We start from the raw sequence: 18109 nt of genomic DNA on the forward strand, positions 1-18109 counted from the left end.
AAACCAAACAGTGGTCATTTAACTTAGCAATACTTCCACACAGTGACTTCATTGTTCAGAACAAACTAGCCAACTATCAAAGAAGGGGAGTATTTGTGAGTATCTTCATAATATCACATTGCAGGAAAGACTTCCCACTCAACACTGGTGAAGGAATAACCCCAAGAGGTGGAAGAGATCTTCCGACATTAGTGGAACCTCTGTGCAAGCAGAAGGAATATTTGGGAATTTTAGCATGGCCATAGCGTAATAAAGGGACGTGGGTAGCGCTGTAGGTTAAACCACACAGCCTAGGACCAGAGTCGGCCACAACTGGACCTAATGGTCAGAGGACCCTTTACCTTATAGCATAATAAATACCGTATTTTTCGCTCTATAGGACGCACTTTTTCCCCTTCAAAAATGAAGGGGAAATGTGTGTGCGTCCTATGGAGTGAAGACGCCATAGCCCCGCGACACTCTCCCGGCTGGAGAGGTGACGCGTGGCTATGGCAGGAGCCTCTATAGCCGCGCGCCACCTCTCCAGCCGGGAGAGTGCGCATGGGGCTAAAGAAGCCCGGCTTACTCTATCCCGGCTGGAGAGGTGAAGCGCGGCTATGGCAGGAGCCTCTATAGCCGTGCGTCACCTCTCCAGCCGGGAGAGCGCGTGCGGGGCTAAAGAAGCCATAGCCCCGCGACCCTCTCCCAGCTGGAGAAGTGACGCGTGACTATGGCAGCAGCCTCTCCGCTGTGCCTTTCCGCTGCTCCCTGACCTGCTCTTTGGGGCTGGTGGTGGGCTTCCCCCCGCCAGCCCCAAAGAGCAGGTCGAAAGGAACCTTCCAAGGTAGCCGCCTGAACGCACCTTAAACGGCACCTTGTTTTAGAGCGGGAAAACAAGAGGGGGAAAATTCTCCCACTCTCTGCGCAGCGCCTCCTGCCGCTTCGCTGAAGGGGCGCTGGGCAGAGAGCAGAAGAATTTTTTTCCCTTGTTCTCCCCCCTCTAAAACATGGTGCGTCCTATTGTCCGGTGCGTCCTATGGTGCGAAAAATACGGTAGTTGTTAAGTATCTGTAGCAGGACTTAAAGTACACTATTCCTTTCCCTTGGTTTGCTTCATCCATATGAAAGAAAAACAGGATGAAAAGTTTGGGTGGGGAAGTGATACCTGGGCAGCAAGCCTCCTCATAGCTTCCTCCTGACGTCTGCGCATTTCCGGGGTTCCAGGGCAGCTTCCGCTTGTGATGGAAGAGTGAGCAGAAGGTGGTTGAGTGAGGGGGAGCTCTCTGTTTGCATCAACATCTGCAATGCAGAAAAGGCGGAAAGATGGACTTAGACTGGAATGAGTGAGAAGCAAGCAAATCACATCTATGCACCCTAGAAGGACAGCTCGATTTTACTTACACAAGCCAACATTTGTAAACAGCAGGTCATGGAAAACAGGAGTCAAATAAAGGAATATAGGAATGGGCAGCTGGACATTAAGGCAATGCAGCCAAAATGGCACCATATAAAACTAGAATAGCCTACAGTCCCCAGAATGAAATTACCACAGTACCTCTCCACCATCAATAAAAGCATTTTTCTATTAGGCTTTTTATGTCACCCTGAAGGCTCTTGATGCATAAGTACTACCAAACCTATTCAAAGCTTTGTGCATTAAATAAACCCAAGCTGACATATATTCCTGGCCACTAAAAATAGCTTTCCAAAACATCCTCTGACTTGCTCAGCATGATTTCCAGAGGAAGAAGTCTTAATTGTGGAGAAGTCACTAAGAACTCTTTGTATCTGTCCTCATTGTAAAGATTGGCACCCAAATGTTTCAGTATATAGGCAGATAGCTGCCAGCACTCTTATCTGAGCTGTAGTAAGTGGAAAGACAAGTCTAGATTGTAGACTTAAATAAAAGCTGAATTTCTAGCAATTCCAAGCTCTTATAGTATATGACTGGAAAATGAATAGTTCAGAATCCCTATAATTTCTCACTCTTACAAATGTAAGGAACTGTCCCAACCTGCTTGCGTACAGGATATAGGAGCACATCTCCATTAGGTAATATGTAACCTATATAAGCACACAACAGATTTATCCAGTTAGTACATCTCTTTACTTACGTTTTGGGGATGCATGGGGGCTGTCAGAAGCAATCTGCCTCATGCGTGTGCCATGGCAGCTCAGCGCAACCAGTCTGGAGATGATTGCTGTCTTGCCAAAGCCTATATTTCCAACGATCACCACACCTCTGTTCACACTGGCATCAGCACTCTGCAATTGTACATCTATCTCTTGGAAAACCCAGTCCCGGCCAACAAATACAGATTCTGTGGTGATGCTGGGCACCTCAAAAAGCAGCGGTTTCAGAGAGATGTCAGGAGGTCTGTAAGGTGCAAAGCGTACTGCAAAGGGGGGAAAAACACGTGTACAATTCAGTAACTATAATTAGTTATGGTTAAGGAAGCGCCAAGTGCCACCTTCTAGTCCTGAACAATGGTGAGTTTTTCAAGGGATCCATTTGAACTTAGGTATCATTGGCTACTATAGCACTGCTCTATTCAAATACAGAGAAATTGGGAAATTTCAGAAAAGGCGGAAGGAAATGTAATTCAATGGGAAGGGATTTTTTGGGGGTGGGGTGGGGTCCCCAACAGCCTCATACCACCTTCACTTTTTGAATGCTGACTATAAAAAATAGGGGTGGACAGATTTTCTTTCCTCTGTTTTGGATATTGTGCTCTGTCTTTCAATAATTATGGAGCTTTTAACTGTTTTTAAGATTCTGTTACTATGGAAGGACATTGCAGATACAAAGAGCTTCCTGCCCCCGCCCCCCACCACACATACATTTGAAAAGGTTTCTCTCCCTGCCTCTTTTTAAAATATATAAAGTAATCTTTCTTAATATACAGTCTTTTTTGCCATAGCTGGGAAATCCCCCAGTACGTATAAGCTCTCATACTATATGTGGATAGCACCATTTATACTGTCCTATTAGTAGACAAAAGGGTGGTAAATATTTTTTATTTAAATCCTACTACTTTAAAGCAGGATTTCCCAAACGTGGGTCTTCAGCTGGTTTTTTTGTTTGTTTTGTTTTTTGGTGTGTGCTTTTTTGGACTACAACTCCCATCATCCCTAGCCAGCAGGTCAGGAATGATGGGAATTGTAGTCCAAAAACAAATGGAGACCCAAGTTTGGGAAACCCTGCTTTAAAGTAACTCCAATTATGTTTTGGATAGCTCGGGGTAACTTACTGTAGCACAGCCAGAGATAGCCCAGCCTACACTAGGCTCCTTCTCAGAATGTGGACACCTTCAGTAGGCATCTGTACTAGGGTGGTAGCTGCTAAAGACCCCGGGATATGTCACAGCTGCACACATATAATACTTACCTCTTAGGTCCTGTTGTGTGCGAGCACCAGCCATACTCTGACGAGGCATCCGTAGAGATGTTCGTAGGGGAGCATGCCTCTGTTCATCTAGATAAGCTAGATCTTCTAAATGGGCTGAGCTTGTGGCTGCCAATGAATAGAATGCTTGATGAGACACACTTTTGGGATTGGTATTAAGACATTATAGTAAATATACAGCACTCTTCATTCAATACATATTGAAGGGTGACGGGAAAAGGCACCATATTCAAAAGTGTAGTGTTTTGTCTTCAAAAGGAAGAATCAGAGGCATACCAAAAGTGCGCTGAAGATTCTCCTTCCTTAACCTGCGGTTTGAACTTTCATACATGCCAGGCCCACAAACGTGGGCACTCTTTGCCCAAAACTATTGGGTGGGCCAACCTCCAGGGCCTGGCAGGTTTAATTTGGCCTACAGGTTGGAGGGTCTCCACCCCCGGTGTATGGAATCTGAGCTGTGCTCGTTGGATCAAAGCAAATAATTCATGCTCTTTAACACAGGACCAAAGAAAAGTCAACAAAAACTCTTCATCAGATATGTTGGCCGTGCTTATTAGAATGTTAATATCTATTAATTTAGAAAAAGATAGAAATGTAAACCTGAAGGTTTCTAAAGAATGGGGAGAAAGATTCCTTAAATTAATTGTGTTAACTTCCCTAAGCAAAATGACCTAAAAGTAGCCACTTATTTATTTCTTTGGCCCTAGATTGAGTAGTTCCAAGAGAATATATATCATGTCAGGTACTATATCTAGAGTTCATACAGAGTTGGACCTTCCTTTCCTGGAATTTGTTTATGAGTATATTGGAGCCTGAAACCTTGCGGTAAATAGATTCCCAACTCCCTCACTGACCCTTTTGCAGTTTGATGAGGCAAACACTTCATTGCCATGAATACTTCCATCCAGCTATAAAATGCCTTCATGTCACCTAATGGTAGGTGTATGCAATGCCTGAAAATAGATGCATTTCAACCCTGATAACTAGGTGGAGGCAGCTCTTTGTTCATAAGGCTAAAATATATGTTACAGAGAAACCACAGGTCAAAAATACCTTCTCACCCATAAACCACAGCCTGGAGCAAGTAATTATTTCTCCACCTGGCCAACTTCAAAGGGCTGTTGTGAGAATAAAATGATATAGCAGCATGCTGTAATGTACCTTTAGCCTGATTAGTTCTTTAGAAGTCTTACATAGAAAACAATGATGTTGTACACTGTAAATATTCTCAGCTGAAATTAAGGAATGCTGAATGGCTTCAGTCACTAACAATGCAAAATACTTAAGGCCCAATGCACACACAAAATCACTCAATCTATATTTTCCTTTTACTCAGCCCAAAAAAGAGAACTGCAAGAGAGGTATTCAGATTGCGTGGAACAGGAAAAAGAAAACCGGTACAGAATGTATATGTAATTTTAAGTATAATATACAACCACACAAAGCAAAAGGTGTCACTTGCATTTGCATTTTGTAAAATACTTTTGAGTTTTTATTGAACGAATAAATACAATAAACAAATTGCTTAGATGCTTTTAAAATGTTGTTTTGAACAGTTCCACAGTAAAGAATAATAATGATGAAATATTATTTCAGCAGAAAGGTGGAGAATATATGAAGAACAGTTATGGTCAAAGGAGAGAAAAATGACCTCTTTGTCCTAAGAAGAATGTCAAAGGTTTCTATAGATATGAGGCTATTTTGGGCAATGAAGATGACTGATTTAAACAGCATAATTGGTGCGCATGTTGCTTTGCTGAGTTACAAGAGGCGATGTCCTTTTGCCAAAGGGATATAATCTATAATTAGACACAATGGAGACAACAAAGGAAGGAGAGGGAAGTGGAGGCAGGCAGAGGAAAACAGGAAAAGAATATGCGCTACTTCAGTTAAAGATACTTAGGCTTAGGTACGGTAAGGCACAAGAACTAGGAGAGTGGCCTTGATCACACAACGCGAAACTGGCAGCTGCTTCGCTCCTCTCTCTCCCTGCTGCTGTGCTACGAACAGCTAAGCCAGGAGCTTAGTATTACAAGCAAATCCGGGCTTGGGACTTGTCTCTCCCAAACAAACCACAAATGGCAAGCCATGAACAAAGCTTGGTTACAGATCATGGCTCGTCTGGAGTGAGACAAATCTCAAGCCCCTTTTCAGACATAACGCCAAGCCAAATCACTTAGCTCCTGATAGTGAAGGAGGCAGAGGAGCGAGGGATCAGCCAGGTGGCCAGAATTTTCTTGTTCAAGGTAAGCCAGTTTAACTCAGCATTACATGCAAACCAGGCTACCGTGTCAAAGGCTTCACAAAAAAGTAGATTTTGAGGGGGTCTTTGAAAGAAGTAAGGTGCTCTGGGAGGAAGTTTAGCAAGAGCGGAAAGGTGGGCTGGAACTGTTTAAGGGAGAAGAGATCTTCAGACAGCTGAGGGTGGCAAAGACTGGAGAAATGAAAGTTATCAGGATCTAGATACCAGTATAGCCTATAATCTTAAACCTTTTACTGCCCGCCCCCCATTTATATTAGCCAATGCCTTGCAGTCTAGGGTCCACTGGAGTTTGGAGGGGGGCTACTGAGATGAACATTTTATTTCACTGATATCATGACTTTTCCCTACGAAATCATACCATATCCAAGCCTGCTCAACTTTAGCAAGACTTCTGGATCATGTGTCTTCAGGTCATGCTGTCAGATTTAGTTTCCAGGTAACACTTAATCACAAGTTCTTGCAAAAGAAAAGGGGAAGCAGAGCTTGGGATAAGACTTTCCAAGAGTGAAGGAAATATAGCTTAACTAGGATTAAAGGTACTTAATGATTCTATAAAGCCCTTGTGATATAAACTAGGGATGGGCAAACCTCCCTCAGTTCAGGTTAGAAATGAGTCACCAGCTATTTTAAATTGACTTTTAATGTACTATATCAGATTGGTTCAAAATCCCACCTATCTTTTGTCCTAAGCCCTGAATATTAATTTCAGCTCTAAAACAAGTGCACCCTGCCCCAAAGGGGGATGTTTAAGACTCACAAACAAGGTGAGCAAGTCTAGTGATGCTCTCAAACTTCGAGGGGGGAAAAGCTATGCAGCCTTTAGGCTTGTTTAACCAAGTAAGTTCTAGGAAGCTTCCTAACTCAAGCAACCAATCGCATTTGCAAATAATTTTATTACAGGCTTTGCTAGCTTCCCCTAGCTCAGTGATTCCCAAACATTTCCTCCATGGACCACTTGAAAATTGCTGAGGGTCCTGGCAGACCATTTAGTTGCTTTTTCTGCCTGTTGTAGTAATTGTAGTGCACTGCACTAGATCTTTAATTGTCCTTTTTATCAATACACTGTGGACCACTTGAATGAAATTTGTAGACCACTGGTGGTCCGTGGACCACAGTTTGGGAACCCCTACATTAGCTTATGTTTCCACCTCTCCTTTATAATGAAACACAAGATTTTTCTCCAGTGTCTCTGCGTCCAGCACTGAGACATCTGGGAAGAAATGCCCCCCCCCCCAATGTGGAGAATTTCATTTCTCAGCTGTAGGCAAATTATGAAGGAAACAATGTTTGATGGGCACCTCTCCCAAGCATACAAGCTCAGGAAATCTGTGTCTCAAACCAGTATCTATTAGTTGCTGCAATATCACTGATATAAACCTTTTGTGTACCACTTGAGGTCTGTTACTACAAGCACCAACCATTTTGTGTGCGGGTTCTGTTCCCGGCTCCCGTGTGCATCTGTTGAATGGACATAAGCATGCCCTACCCCCATTGCACCACCACCACCCCGGTTCTACCCTCTTCAGGATCCAAAAGGACCCACATGTCAGCAATCATACATCAATTGGACTGTTGAGAATTCCATTCCTCTGGTGCTGCAGATGTGTGGGATTGTTACATGTCACATGTCTGTTTACATTCCAGCACTGATTACTGGAGTCTTGTGAGCAGGAAGGGAGATACGCTGTTTCCGCTCTGTATAGCTATTGTTTTTGCAGTTCTCTTTGCAGAGAGAGAAGCCATGTTTTTCTTTGTTCTGTTATGTTTGATTTAGTTTGCAATAAATTAGGCTTAGATGTTACTCCTCAAGGCTGAGCTTCTGTTTGGACTCTGCTAGTCATGTGCTCATGTCTTTGGGACATGACGGGACCGGAGTGATGAATCCCAGGCAACGCTTCATAGGGAGGAAGCTCCAGTTTTGGCGTTATCACCCAACATGGACACGCCTAAAATGGTCGCTGCCCACATGTGAAATTCTTCTAGGGAGTCACTCATCAATTTAGGATTGGTGACTACCCAATAGAAATGTTTGACTTAGAGCTAGTTGGAAGTAAGGCAGACCCAGACTGGATTAAAGTTGTTCCTAGGAGTAGGGGAAATGACAGAATATTAGAGTTTGTAGCGGCCTTGTGCAGTCTTATTTTGGCTCCCCTCCGCTCCCAATTTCACTACTTGGTTCACGCAGCATCACTCTTTAGCAGCTTTTCATTAATCTCTCATTAGCACATTTAGAAATTTATGTGATTTAATTAAATATGAGGGTTAAATTGAACAAAGAGCAAGTGACATTGTGCAAGTACTTCTGAAACTATCAGGAGTGGAGATGTTGCTTTGTGTAATCCTTCACCAAGTTTCTCATGGCCAAGGACACGACTAAGGTAGAGATAGGCAGGATCCATGGGACACAAAACTAGAAGACACTGGATAACTTGAAATGTAAAGTTAGTGTGGGATGTTATTTCAGAAATAATATTTTAAACACCTGAAGCATTCACACAATTTTTTACAAGGGTGATAAAAATGTAAGTAACGAGTTTCTGGCTCACCATTAATTACAATTTACCTTAGCACTTAATGAGAATTTCTTACCTGCTACAGAGTTTGGGCGAGGCATAAGGTAGAGTGGAATGGATTGTACTGACTGGGATAAAACAGTCTCTAAGTTCCTTTCAGGTATCTTGTTCAAACTGTATGTAGAGGCCGTCATGTTTTCATCCACTCGATATAAACAAGAGTCTATGCTGGATTTTTGAGACTGCCAAGGTTTCAAGTTTCCTCCAGATCCTAATTCTTTACTGCTTTCCCCTCCATACTTAGCACGATCCATATTTTCAGAATAGCTTGTCAGTGTTGCTGTAACAAACAAACAGAGAACATGAATAACAAAGGAGGCAGTTAATTCAAGTGTGACTCTATAGATGAAGGCAAGGATTGCCATGGTTCAACAATGTATATTTCTTCAGCTGCCTTATAAGAGTATGAATGCAGCCGTTGCACTTTCTGGCCTGCTACCCCACTGCTGATCTGTATACTATCCACTCCTGTCTGCTGTGAGGCAAGCCTAGATCTCTGGTGAGCGATGGGACCAACAGTGTTAAGGCTAGAGCAGGGAGGTGGTGCTGCAGAGCCTTCAGGGACAAATTTTAGGTGTGGTCTCTCAGTTAACAATCTGGCAACCCTAACATAATTTTGCATTGCATTCAGATACCAAAAAGTGAACTGTAAATTCAAAGATTATGGAATCCAAATTGGTCCGCAGAACAAAATGTTGCAGTTAAGCCACTCTCTTCCAGATATATGCCCTTCTAACCTGCAATATAGGCAATTATTTGCACTTGCTCTGGATTTTGCAAAACAAAAAAACAAAAAAAAAACTAAATGAGAAAGACCAGGATCTTTGCTGATACCTTTCGGGTTTTATTTGTTTTGTTTTCTGCAAACCTTGAAGTTAAGTCTGCTGATTCCTCCCCCCTTCTTCTTATGCATGAGTGTTGTCTACTGTGGCTATGCAAGCATGCATATTTTCCCTTGACAATCAGAAAGAGAATATAAGATGACATATGGCAACTATTCTGCCACATAAATGCAAGTTTTGTAATTACAGGGGAGATGAATACGCAAATATACATTTGCAGTTTGAAAAATGTAACACCACAAATTGTATTTAAGGAAACATGAAGGTCACAAAGGCCAAACTGTTAGTTGCTGGAGTTCATCATTAAGCAGAAGTTTTGCGCTTACAGCATAATATATACAGGAGCCCTGACTTTTCTTCTCAGCTGTTCTGTTCATCAATCTGTTCATTGCTACAGTGAACTCAAGATGACGGCTACTTCCCACTTCTCTGTCATTCTCTCACATTACCTCCAACGGGGTTAATTTAGCTATCATTCAAACAGGACACAATCACTGGGTGGAACTCAACACTGCACTAAGGCAATTTGTTCCGCCAGGGCAAGCATTTCAGCTTGCTAGATTAAACGATCCCCACTTTCCCGACTCCCCAAAACCAATTTTGGGGGGCAAGCAGGGGAAGAGAGAGGATCCCCATTGTGCAAAGAGGAGCCTTTGCACAGGGATTCTGCTGACAGGATTCATTGGTTGACTCCCAGCCATTGGCTCTGGGCTTCTGTGTATGCAGGCATTATATCACCCAGCCCTGAAATATGAAATTTGGAGTCTGTTCTCTGCTGTTTAGATTTCAATCTGAGGCAAAGGAGAATTCTACACTTCACAGCCCTCAAGCCATGTCCCTGCCACCCCCAATGCATATGATCCTCCAAGCCTCCTTCTTTTCCATCCACTTACTTGGCTGCTCCTGCTGCTTTGGCTGAAAGAAGGAGTGAGGAAATAAGTAATAGACACTTCTCTCGACTCTCCATCTTCCCAGCACATTGTACTTCCCTGTGTGCTTGCATCCAGCACATTGCATAGCAGTGCAGCAGGCACCAGAACTGGAGATCGGGGTGGAGGGTGAGGATAGACCTGCTATTGCCTCCTCTGCACTGGATCTAGCAGCCAGGCACATGGGCAGCATTATGCGTTAGAAGGGAGTTTGGAAGAACATGGGTGAATGAGAGCAAGCAAGGAAGGAGTTTGTGGGGTGGAAGGGGAACAGTTGGAGGTGGGATTGGAGCCCACTGCACTGTCAAAGACATTGTGGAGTGTGCATGATGATGTCCAATTTGGCTCGCAACTGGTCAAGGAATAAACAAACCAATTATCTAAGCCCAATTATGAGCTTGACCAGAGGAACTTCCCCCACCCTACAGAAATCTGGTCAACTAGATTTTTCTAGATCTTCTTAGTGTATACATCACCGTATGAAATTATCTTAGCAAGCTATAAACAAGGGCAGTCCAACTTTGCATACCAAGTGGGCCGCAAGAGTACTCTGACATGGAACCCACAGGCCACACAATTTGACACTCCACACCTCCCCTTTCCAAAGAGAGGCTCCGGCAGGGTCCTAGAGCCCTCCCACCACTCCCCAAATCTGGGAATGCACTAATTATGCTTTGGAAGGAGGAAGAAGGACTCTACAACCCTACCAGAGCTTTGCTTTAGAAAGGAAGTGTGAGGGCTGGGGGGCAGGCATCCAATGCAGAAAGAATGTAGTTGGTCAAGGGAGCCGTGGACCCAAAAAGGTTGAAAACCTCTGCTTTATGGGTTATGAGAGAGGTAGAGAGAAACTGCAACTGAAGTGAGATAATATGCATACTCAACATGGACCGACAAATCTAAGAACGATGAACTTAGTTTGCAACAAATTTCCTTTGAGGCTTCTATTGCTTCCATTAGTAATCTTTGTTATGAGTTTGGCTGCCTTGATTAGCGCAAATGGACCTAATGTTAAACCAATGGGTAGCCAGGGACTTCCCCTCCCATGCCTTTGAAATAAGGCACCCATCAGAGTTTTGAGGAAGGACAGGATGAACACTAGAAGCAGATGGGGAGAGAGATGCTGAGGTCAGACAGATCTGGACACAGATGGAGGTAGACAGGCAGGCAGATGTGAGTTCATCTGCACTGGCTTCTGCTGGGGAGCTGCCTTGGGTCACCAGTTTTACTGCCTATTTTTGAAATCTATTTCCTTTTACTCTGCTTGTAAATAAAACAGATACTTCAGTGACAACTTAAGTATGTAGCGTACTTTCATTCAAAGGAAACTAAATCCCATAGTACAGTTCCCTGGATTTCTCATACTTGAGAAAGTACGGAGTGCTTAACCCTAGCGTCAGAAGTAGAGCAATGTTTCTTTCAGGAGAAACTGTGATGTGATGTGATTTAGCCAATATGTAGAAAATTGCCGCAGCACTTCTAGCAGAATCAGGGTATCCCACTAGGAGATGAAGATGACTTAAAGCAACCCTGAAGGCTGCACAGGAATAGGTGAAAGCCTTGCTTGCTCAGCAGCTAAAGGGATCAAAGCTGACCTAAAAGCCCAGCTGCACAGATCCCATCTGAGTCTGGTTAAGACATTCCACAAGATGTATGAGTATCTAATGAGCTTGGACTGGAGTACTACAGTCAGATGCTGAAAATAAGCAGGCTTCATCTACCTTCTGGCCTTCCAATGCAAACAAGAGCAAAAAGCTATATGAATAGCTGCTGACTAGTGAAAGTGCAACCTATTCTAATAGTGGCTTGAAGGAGATTTAGTTGTAGCCATTGGTGCGGGGGGAAACCCTTAAACTTTTTCACCTTGTGTGAAAGCCTCGTGTAAAGGCTTTGGTGGGATGGATCAAATCTCTTACAGTAGGATTAATTGTGTGAAAGCCTCGTGTAAAGGCCTTGGTGGGATGGATCAAATCTCTTACAGTAGGATTAATTGTGTGAAAGCCTCGTGTAAAGGTCTTGGTGGGATGGATCAAATCTCTTACAGTAGGATTAATTCAGAAGCCCGTGGAAGCCAGACAGTCTGAGAAGCATATCTGTCTCATATTGAGACCATGCTCAGTAAAATGGAAATGACAGAAAGAAACAGAAACTACTGGCAGTTAGCCTGAATGGCTCGACCTCTCAAGTCCAGCAAGAGATGGCCCCAGATGAAAACTTCAGGGCTTTTGATCAAAGGTTTAGATCAAACCACCGGACAGAGTGGGCCAGGAACCAGAGCAGGAATGACTAGAGGAAGAAAGAAAAAGGAGGACTCTCTGAGAGAAGTTGCAGCGGATTTGGAGAGACTTATGAGCCAGACCTACCAAGATGCCACTGAAGCAAAACAGATCACTGAACGAGCATTTGATTAGAATTTTCACGTGATCCTCATGGAAATGAACCAAGCAGTGAATATTTCTGCAAGAACAGGCTCCTCCGGTGCAGCCTCTGGTTAAAGAAATGTGGTTCATCAAAGGAATGGTGTTGGGTGAGCACAAACCTCTCTTTTTTCTCATTTGAAACAAATATACTACAAACTTGCTTGCTATTTTAGAATTTACTTTTGGACACACGTGGCTTTCACACACGTGAAAAGGGTAACTCTAATCTGTTTTCTAGACAGACTTGTAACAACCTTTTTGCCTTTCATTATTTCAAACAAGAAATTCTAACAATTTATAATGGGGAAGTATATATTAGAATTATTTTGATAACTTTTCTACTGCAGAGAATAGAGTAAGGGCTGAGAGGTAAATGCCTTACACAAAGAAATTGGCAGCTAAAACTTTTATTACTGAGGCAACAGAAAATGTTGAATATGGCAAGATAGTGGTCTATCGATACACATAAATTTGTCCTCTTTCCCATGTCAAAACTCCATCTTTTTTAAAGCTGGTTAAGTATTTTAAGGATTGGGGGAACAGAGGAGAGACAGGACAAGTTAAGGCAATTCTAACTTCTACTTGAAAGAAGCACGAAGAGCTATGGCTCTCTTCCTCCAGCACTACATAATACACACCTTCCACATTACTTCATAAACTGTGTTGTAGAAAGCTGTTGAGATCATTTCTGTCAGATAACCAAGAGGCAGACATTTGCCAGTCCCTGAGTTGATAAGACTGCGCTCCAGTGGAAGTCTCTCTGGTATCACATCAATAGCTTCACTAGCGGGTACTACTGAGAGGTAACACAGATTATATCTACTCTCTCAGTTCTGATTTTCCTGAACACTCTGGGAATCAGGGTTACTGCAGATGGAAGCAAATTTCTGAGCCAAGGTGACAACAGCAGTTAGGTCCCCTTTGCACCTTGGCACAAGGACCTGGAGAAGCTTTGCACTTTGTTGCTAACAGGAGAAACAAAACAGTACTATGATAGGGATTCTACAGTTGATCATGACTGTGAAATGCATCTATTTTGAGAGACTGCTTCTCTTGATCCAAGCTCTGCAAGTTAAGTAGAAGGCTCATCTACTGAGCATCCCATGGATATACTCTACCCCAAAGAAAGGTTAGAATGAGAAAGAGTCTTGTTGCACCTTAAAGACTAATGGATTATTATGGCATATGCTTTTAATTGACTAAAGTCCACCCAATGAATTAAATACTATCCTCAGGGTGTGTGGGTGTGGGTGTATGTGTGGGTGTGTCTAAGTGGTCCATAGTGGGATCAAATGGCAATGAAATGCAAAAAGTACACTCTACAACTATTAAATTGACGCTTAGCTGTATGCAAAATAAGCACAGTGACCATTCATAACAGCAGCACTTTGTATTAATACAATCACCCTCTCATTATTAAGTTAATCCTGTAGTAGGAAAGGAAAGTATTGTTTCTTTTCATGCCTGAGCAAATAGAATCAGTCTTAGTAAGTTTTAATTCAGCAGTTTCATGCCAATTCTTCATGTCACTAACATTCTATTAAACATGATTCCAAGACACATAGCATTACTGGTGCCCATGAACATAACTCACCTATTATGCCGCTGTCTCTGCTCTCAAGAGTAGAAGTGGGGCTGGTGACAGCTCCATAACTGCAGTCTTTTGCTATAACATCCTTGGTGCTAGTTTGAGGGAGGGTGGAGCAGGGACTACTGGCAGGTGGTGAAGCAGTGCTACTGGTCAGCGTGGAACAAGGACTTATTCGTTGGGACACTGCTGAGGTCTGCAAAATTGGAAACAGGAACAATTCAGTCATTGCAATCTATTCGTATAGCATTCAGATACTGAACTCTGGCTCATACTTCAGCATCTATATAGTATAACAACAAATATACCGTATTTTTCGCTCTATAAGATGCACCAGACCATAAGACGCACCTAGTTTTTGGAGGAGGAAAACAATAAAAAAGATATTCTGAATCCCAGAAGCCAGAACAGCAAGAGGGATCTGGCTTCTGGGATAGCCTGCTGCTGTTCTGCCTTATGGGACAGCCGCGCGCAGCCTCTCCCGGGCAGCGGGAGGAAGGCTCCCCCAAGAGCCGTGCTCTCTTTAAAGAGCACATAGAGCATGTGTGCGGCTCTTGGGGGCTTTTCCCCGAGGAGGGAGAAGGGCAGCCCTTCTCCCTCCTCAGGGAAAAGCCCCCAAGAGACACACACACGTTCCACGCAGCTCTTTAAAGGGAGTGCTGAGCAGAGCCTCCCGCCTGCATTCGTTCCATAAGACGCACACACATTTCCCCTTACTTTTTAGGAGGGGAAAACTGCGTCTTATAGAGCTAAAAATACGGCAGTTGGCTGTTGGAATGTCATCTGGGCTAAGACAATGGTTCTAAAGTAACCTCTCTTGCACTTCCAGGCCATTCGAAGTCCTACCATTTTCTCTTGGTGCAGAATACACTAAAATCACATTCTTTCAACAAAAACCCGCAAAATTAGTACAGGCTGCTGGTGTAATACTTGAAAGTACACCCAAAGTTGCATTGTACCTGGGACTGATAGCCTCCTCACATAATACCATAATACCTATTTAAAATGCTGTATTTCGATTGTATCCCACATACCTGCTACTTTGAGAGCTAGCCACAGAAAAGACACACATAATTCTATTTTCTGCTTTCCCCCAGTAGTAAGCAACACATATTTTAACCAGCATAATGTCATTATTTGCGCTAGATACGAATACCGGAATGGTAGCATTTTGCAGAACATTGGCAAAAATGGTTTTCTACACAAGCAAGACAGCTGTGAAAGCCGAGAAGACTATTTGAGTTTCCTTCTATTTTAGCATCCCTGGCACAATATATACAGGAAATCCAATAAAGACTTGCAGTCTGGCACTTTCCCCAATGACTCTGCTCAGGAAGCTCTCTTGGCATCTAATTTTGCTTTGTAAGTGCTTCTTCCATTCACGAAATATGACAATGATTTTGTACTCAGATAAAGAAGGACGCATCAAAACAGCTCCCCTTTTTCTCACAGGGAACATTTTTCGTGCCAAATTTAATTTTTTGAAAAAGAGCAACCAATAAAGTATTTCCTTTGCATAATAGAATAATCCAAAGCTGAAGGCGCATGAGGTTGGTACTGATCAAAAAGTGAAGATTTATTTCACTTTAACTGTCTGCAAAACCATGCACAGAGATGAGTGGCTTCAAGGTGTCTAATCTGACAAATAATCTTGATTCTATTGAAGAAGAGAGTTTGTATGCTCAGCTTATAGCGTGCTGAAAAAGCCAGCTGCTTTAATTTTGCACATTTAAAATAAGTTACTTTTAAAAGCCATCATAGGCCACCCACATTGCAGTCTGTGACAGTGTTCCTACCAAAAATGCACATGCCAACTCAGAACCAAAATTGGTACTGGTACTTGTTACTGCTCTCCAATTCTCTGAGCCCTGATTATGCATAAGGAATCTGAAACATTGGAGAAACAGATCAAATAGCATGTGTGCTGCTCCTCGGCCATTAGTGCACCAATGATCTTGTCTTGCTTAATGTACTGTATTTGTGAGACCATTCCCCCAGGCTTCCAGATGTACATGTCGATTGCAAGCAAACAAACCCTGGGAATGTTAAACTCTTTATTAGGGAAACTTTCAAAGCCTTTCCTGTCCAACATTTGTCTTATAACAGCAGACTTCTACCAAATGTGGTGGCAATATAAAGAGCACCAATATATACAGAAACAGTTAACAGAAATGTTAAAGGAATTTTCGGTAATAGCGTCGCTCCTAACCTACTAGAATGTGTGCTTAATTATCTGCAAATATAAAAGCGGAAAATATATAAGAAGCTGTATTATATTTTATAACAATGGCCAGATTAACCCTTGCCACTAAGTGGAAGACTTTTGTATGACTGAAAAATAGAATAGCATTGAAAAACAGGGTAGTAACTATACAAAAATTATACAAACAATGAAATTGGGAACCAAATGAAACATAACTCAACAATTTTGGGAGTGCTGTTATTAGTAATCAGGAATACTTTGGTATTTCATTTGTTTTCTTCATATATATGTGTGTGTGTGTGTGGTCAAAGATGACTACGGGGTTGCGGCGCTCATCTCGCTTTTAGGCCGAGGGAGCCGGCGTTTGTCCACAGACAGCTTTCCAGGTTATGTGGCCAACATGACTAAACTGTTTCTGGTGCAACAGTCACCATGACAGAAGCCAGAGCGCACAGAAACACAGTTTATCTTCCTGCTGCAGTGGTACCTATTTATCTACTTGCACTGGTGTGCTTTCGAACTGCTAAGTTAGCATGAGCTGGGATGGAGCAACAGCAACTCACCCCGTCGTGGGGATTCAAAGTGTCAACCTTCTGATCAGCAAGCCCAAGAGGCTCTGTGGTTTAGACCACAGTGCCACACATGTCCCTTATGTTATATGAATCTTAAATCAGATGCATTAATTTTTTAATGATATAAAAAAATTGTTTAAGCATTATGGATGTGAGAAATGTCTGCAACTGACTCTTGTAAAGTAGGGCAATGAAAATATAGCCAGAATTAATTTAGAAGGACACTTGCTTGGGTATCTGTGAGGGAAGCGATAGAATTTGCTGCAGAAATTCTACTGCTGCTTGTGAAAATTCTCACTTCTTCGGAAAGCAAATACATAAGTGTGGCAAGAAGCAGAGCACCTCTTCACAATAAAAGCAAAGAAAGGCAAGCTTTTACACTAGATACCAGAACACAAAATCTGTTAGCGACACAGAATGACTGGAGGCAACAGAACCACTGCCAACAGCCCAAGCACCCCACCTGAACCATCAGGGCTCTTATTTTTTTTATTGATTGTAAGTGGCTTTTCAGGAGTTCTGGTTATGTAAGAAACTCCCAGCTGCAAAAGGGACAGTCTGCAAGCTGTTGTGTCTCGGAGTGGTTTTCTTTACTTAATGGGATTTGAAAGTTAAGGGGAAATTAATAACTCGATTCTCAACCAAACACCAGATACTATGATTAGCAAGACCACGGTTGGTAATCCAAACAATTTTCCCCAGAATGATTCATTATGCTGAGCAATCAATCCCAGGACAGACAGGTTCCAGAGGTAGGTTTGCTGCTATGTGTAGTGGCAGTAAGCTACAATGAGTGGAAAGAGACTCTGAGAGGGTTGAAGGAAAGGGGTAACAGTGCTATTAATATAACAGCCTCCTGCTAGCTGATTCAGAGCACCATCATACTTTATAATCTTCTCCTACAGATTGCTCATTGCATGAGGAAGGAATCTCAACTGGAAAACTCTTCCACCAGGCCCAAATCGAAGCAGCTATCAGTCACTTGTTCAAGCGCATATAACCCATGAACATCATAGGGACCAAATTGCTAATATATTTCAAAATGGCAAAACAAAGGGAATTTTAGTTCCGCAAAATATAACATGAATGTTATCTTATGTATCTGACATTAATTAACCAGGTCCTTCTAGTGCTTCAGCCCATTTTAAGTGCTGTTTTTCATGTTTAAGTCTCACTGAGTTTTCTACCAGGCTATTTGAAGTTAGGGCCTTTGTGTTGTGTTGCTATATAATTCCAAGGCATCACACGGCATCTAGGCCAAAGTTATTACGTTCACTCACTGATTTGGGACAAGAGGAATTCTTAACAAAACCACCCCAATTTGCCCATGCCTCACT

At 42.6% G+C, this 18109-nt stretch overlaps 1 protein-coding gene across 3 annotated transcripts in view; it reads right to left on the reverse strand.

Moving 5' to 3' along the window:
* The window catches only part of TANC2 (tetratricopeptide repeat, ankyrin repeat and coiled-coil containing 2), a gene marked incomplete at its 3' end in the record, with an annotated part of 193523 nt that overhangs the window by 40031 nt on the left and 135383 nt on the right, over window positions 1–18109 (reverse strand). For all 3 annotated transcript variants that reach the window (XM_083582312.1, XM_083582313.1, XM_083582314.1), the window contains 5 exons: window positions 14004–14193; window positions 8238–8501; window positions 3368–3493; window positions 2094–2375; window positions 1145–1278 (listed from right to left, as the gene is read on the reverse strand). In XM_083582312.1, the coding sequence (XP_083438438.1) occupies window positions 1145–1278; window positions 2094–2375; window positions 3368–3493; window positions 8238–8501; window positions 14004–14193 (996 nt within the window). The remainder of the gene's footprint in view (window positions 1–1144; window positions 1279–2093; window positions 2376–3367; window positions 3494–8237; window positions 8502–14003; window positions 14194–18109) is intronic.

Source organism: Podarcis filfolensis, assembly GCF_964270895.1.
Source record: "Podarcis filfolensis genome assembly, chromosome: 13".
NCBI lineage: Eukaryota > Metazoa > Chordata > Lepidosauria > Squamata > Lacertidae > Podarcis > Podarcis filfolensis.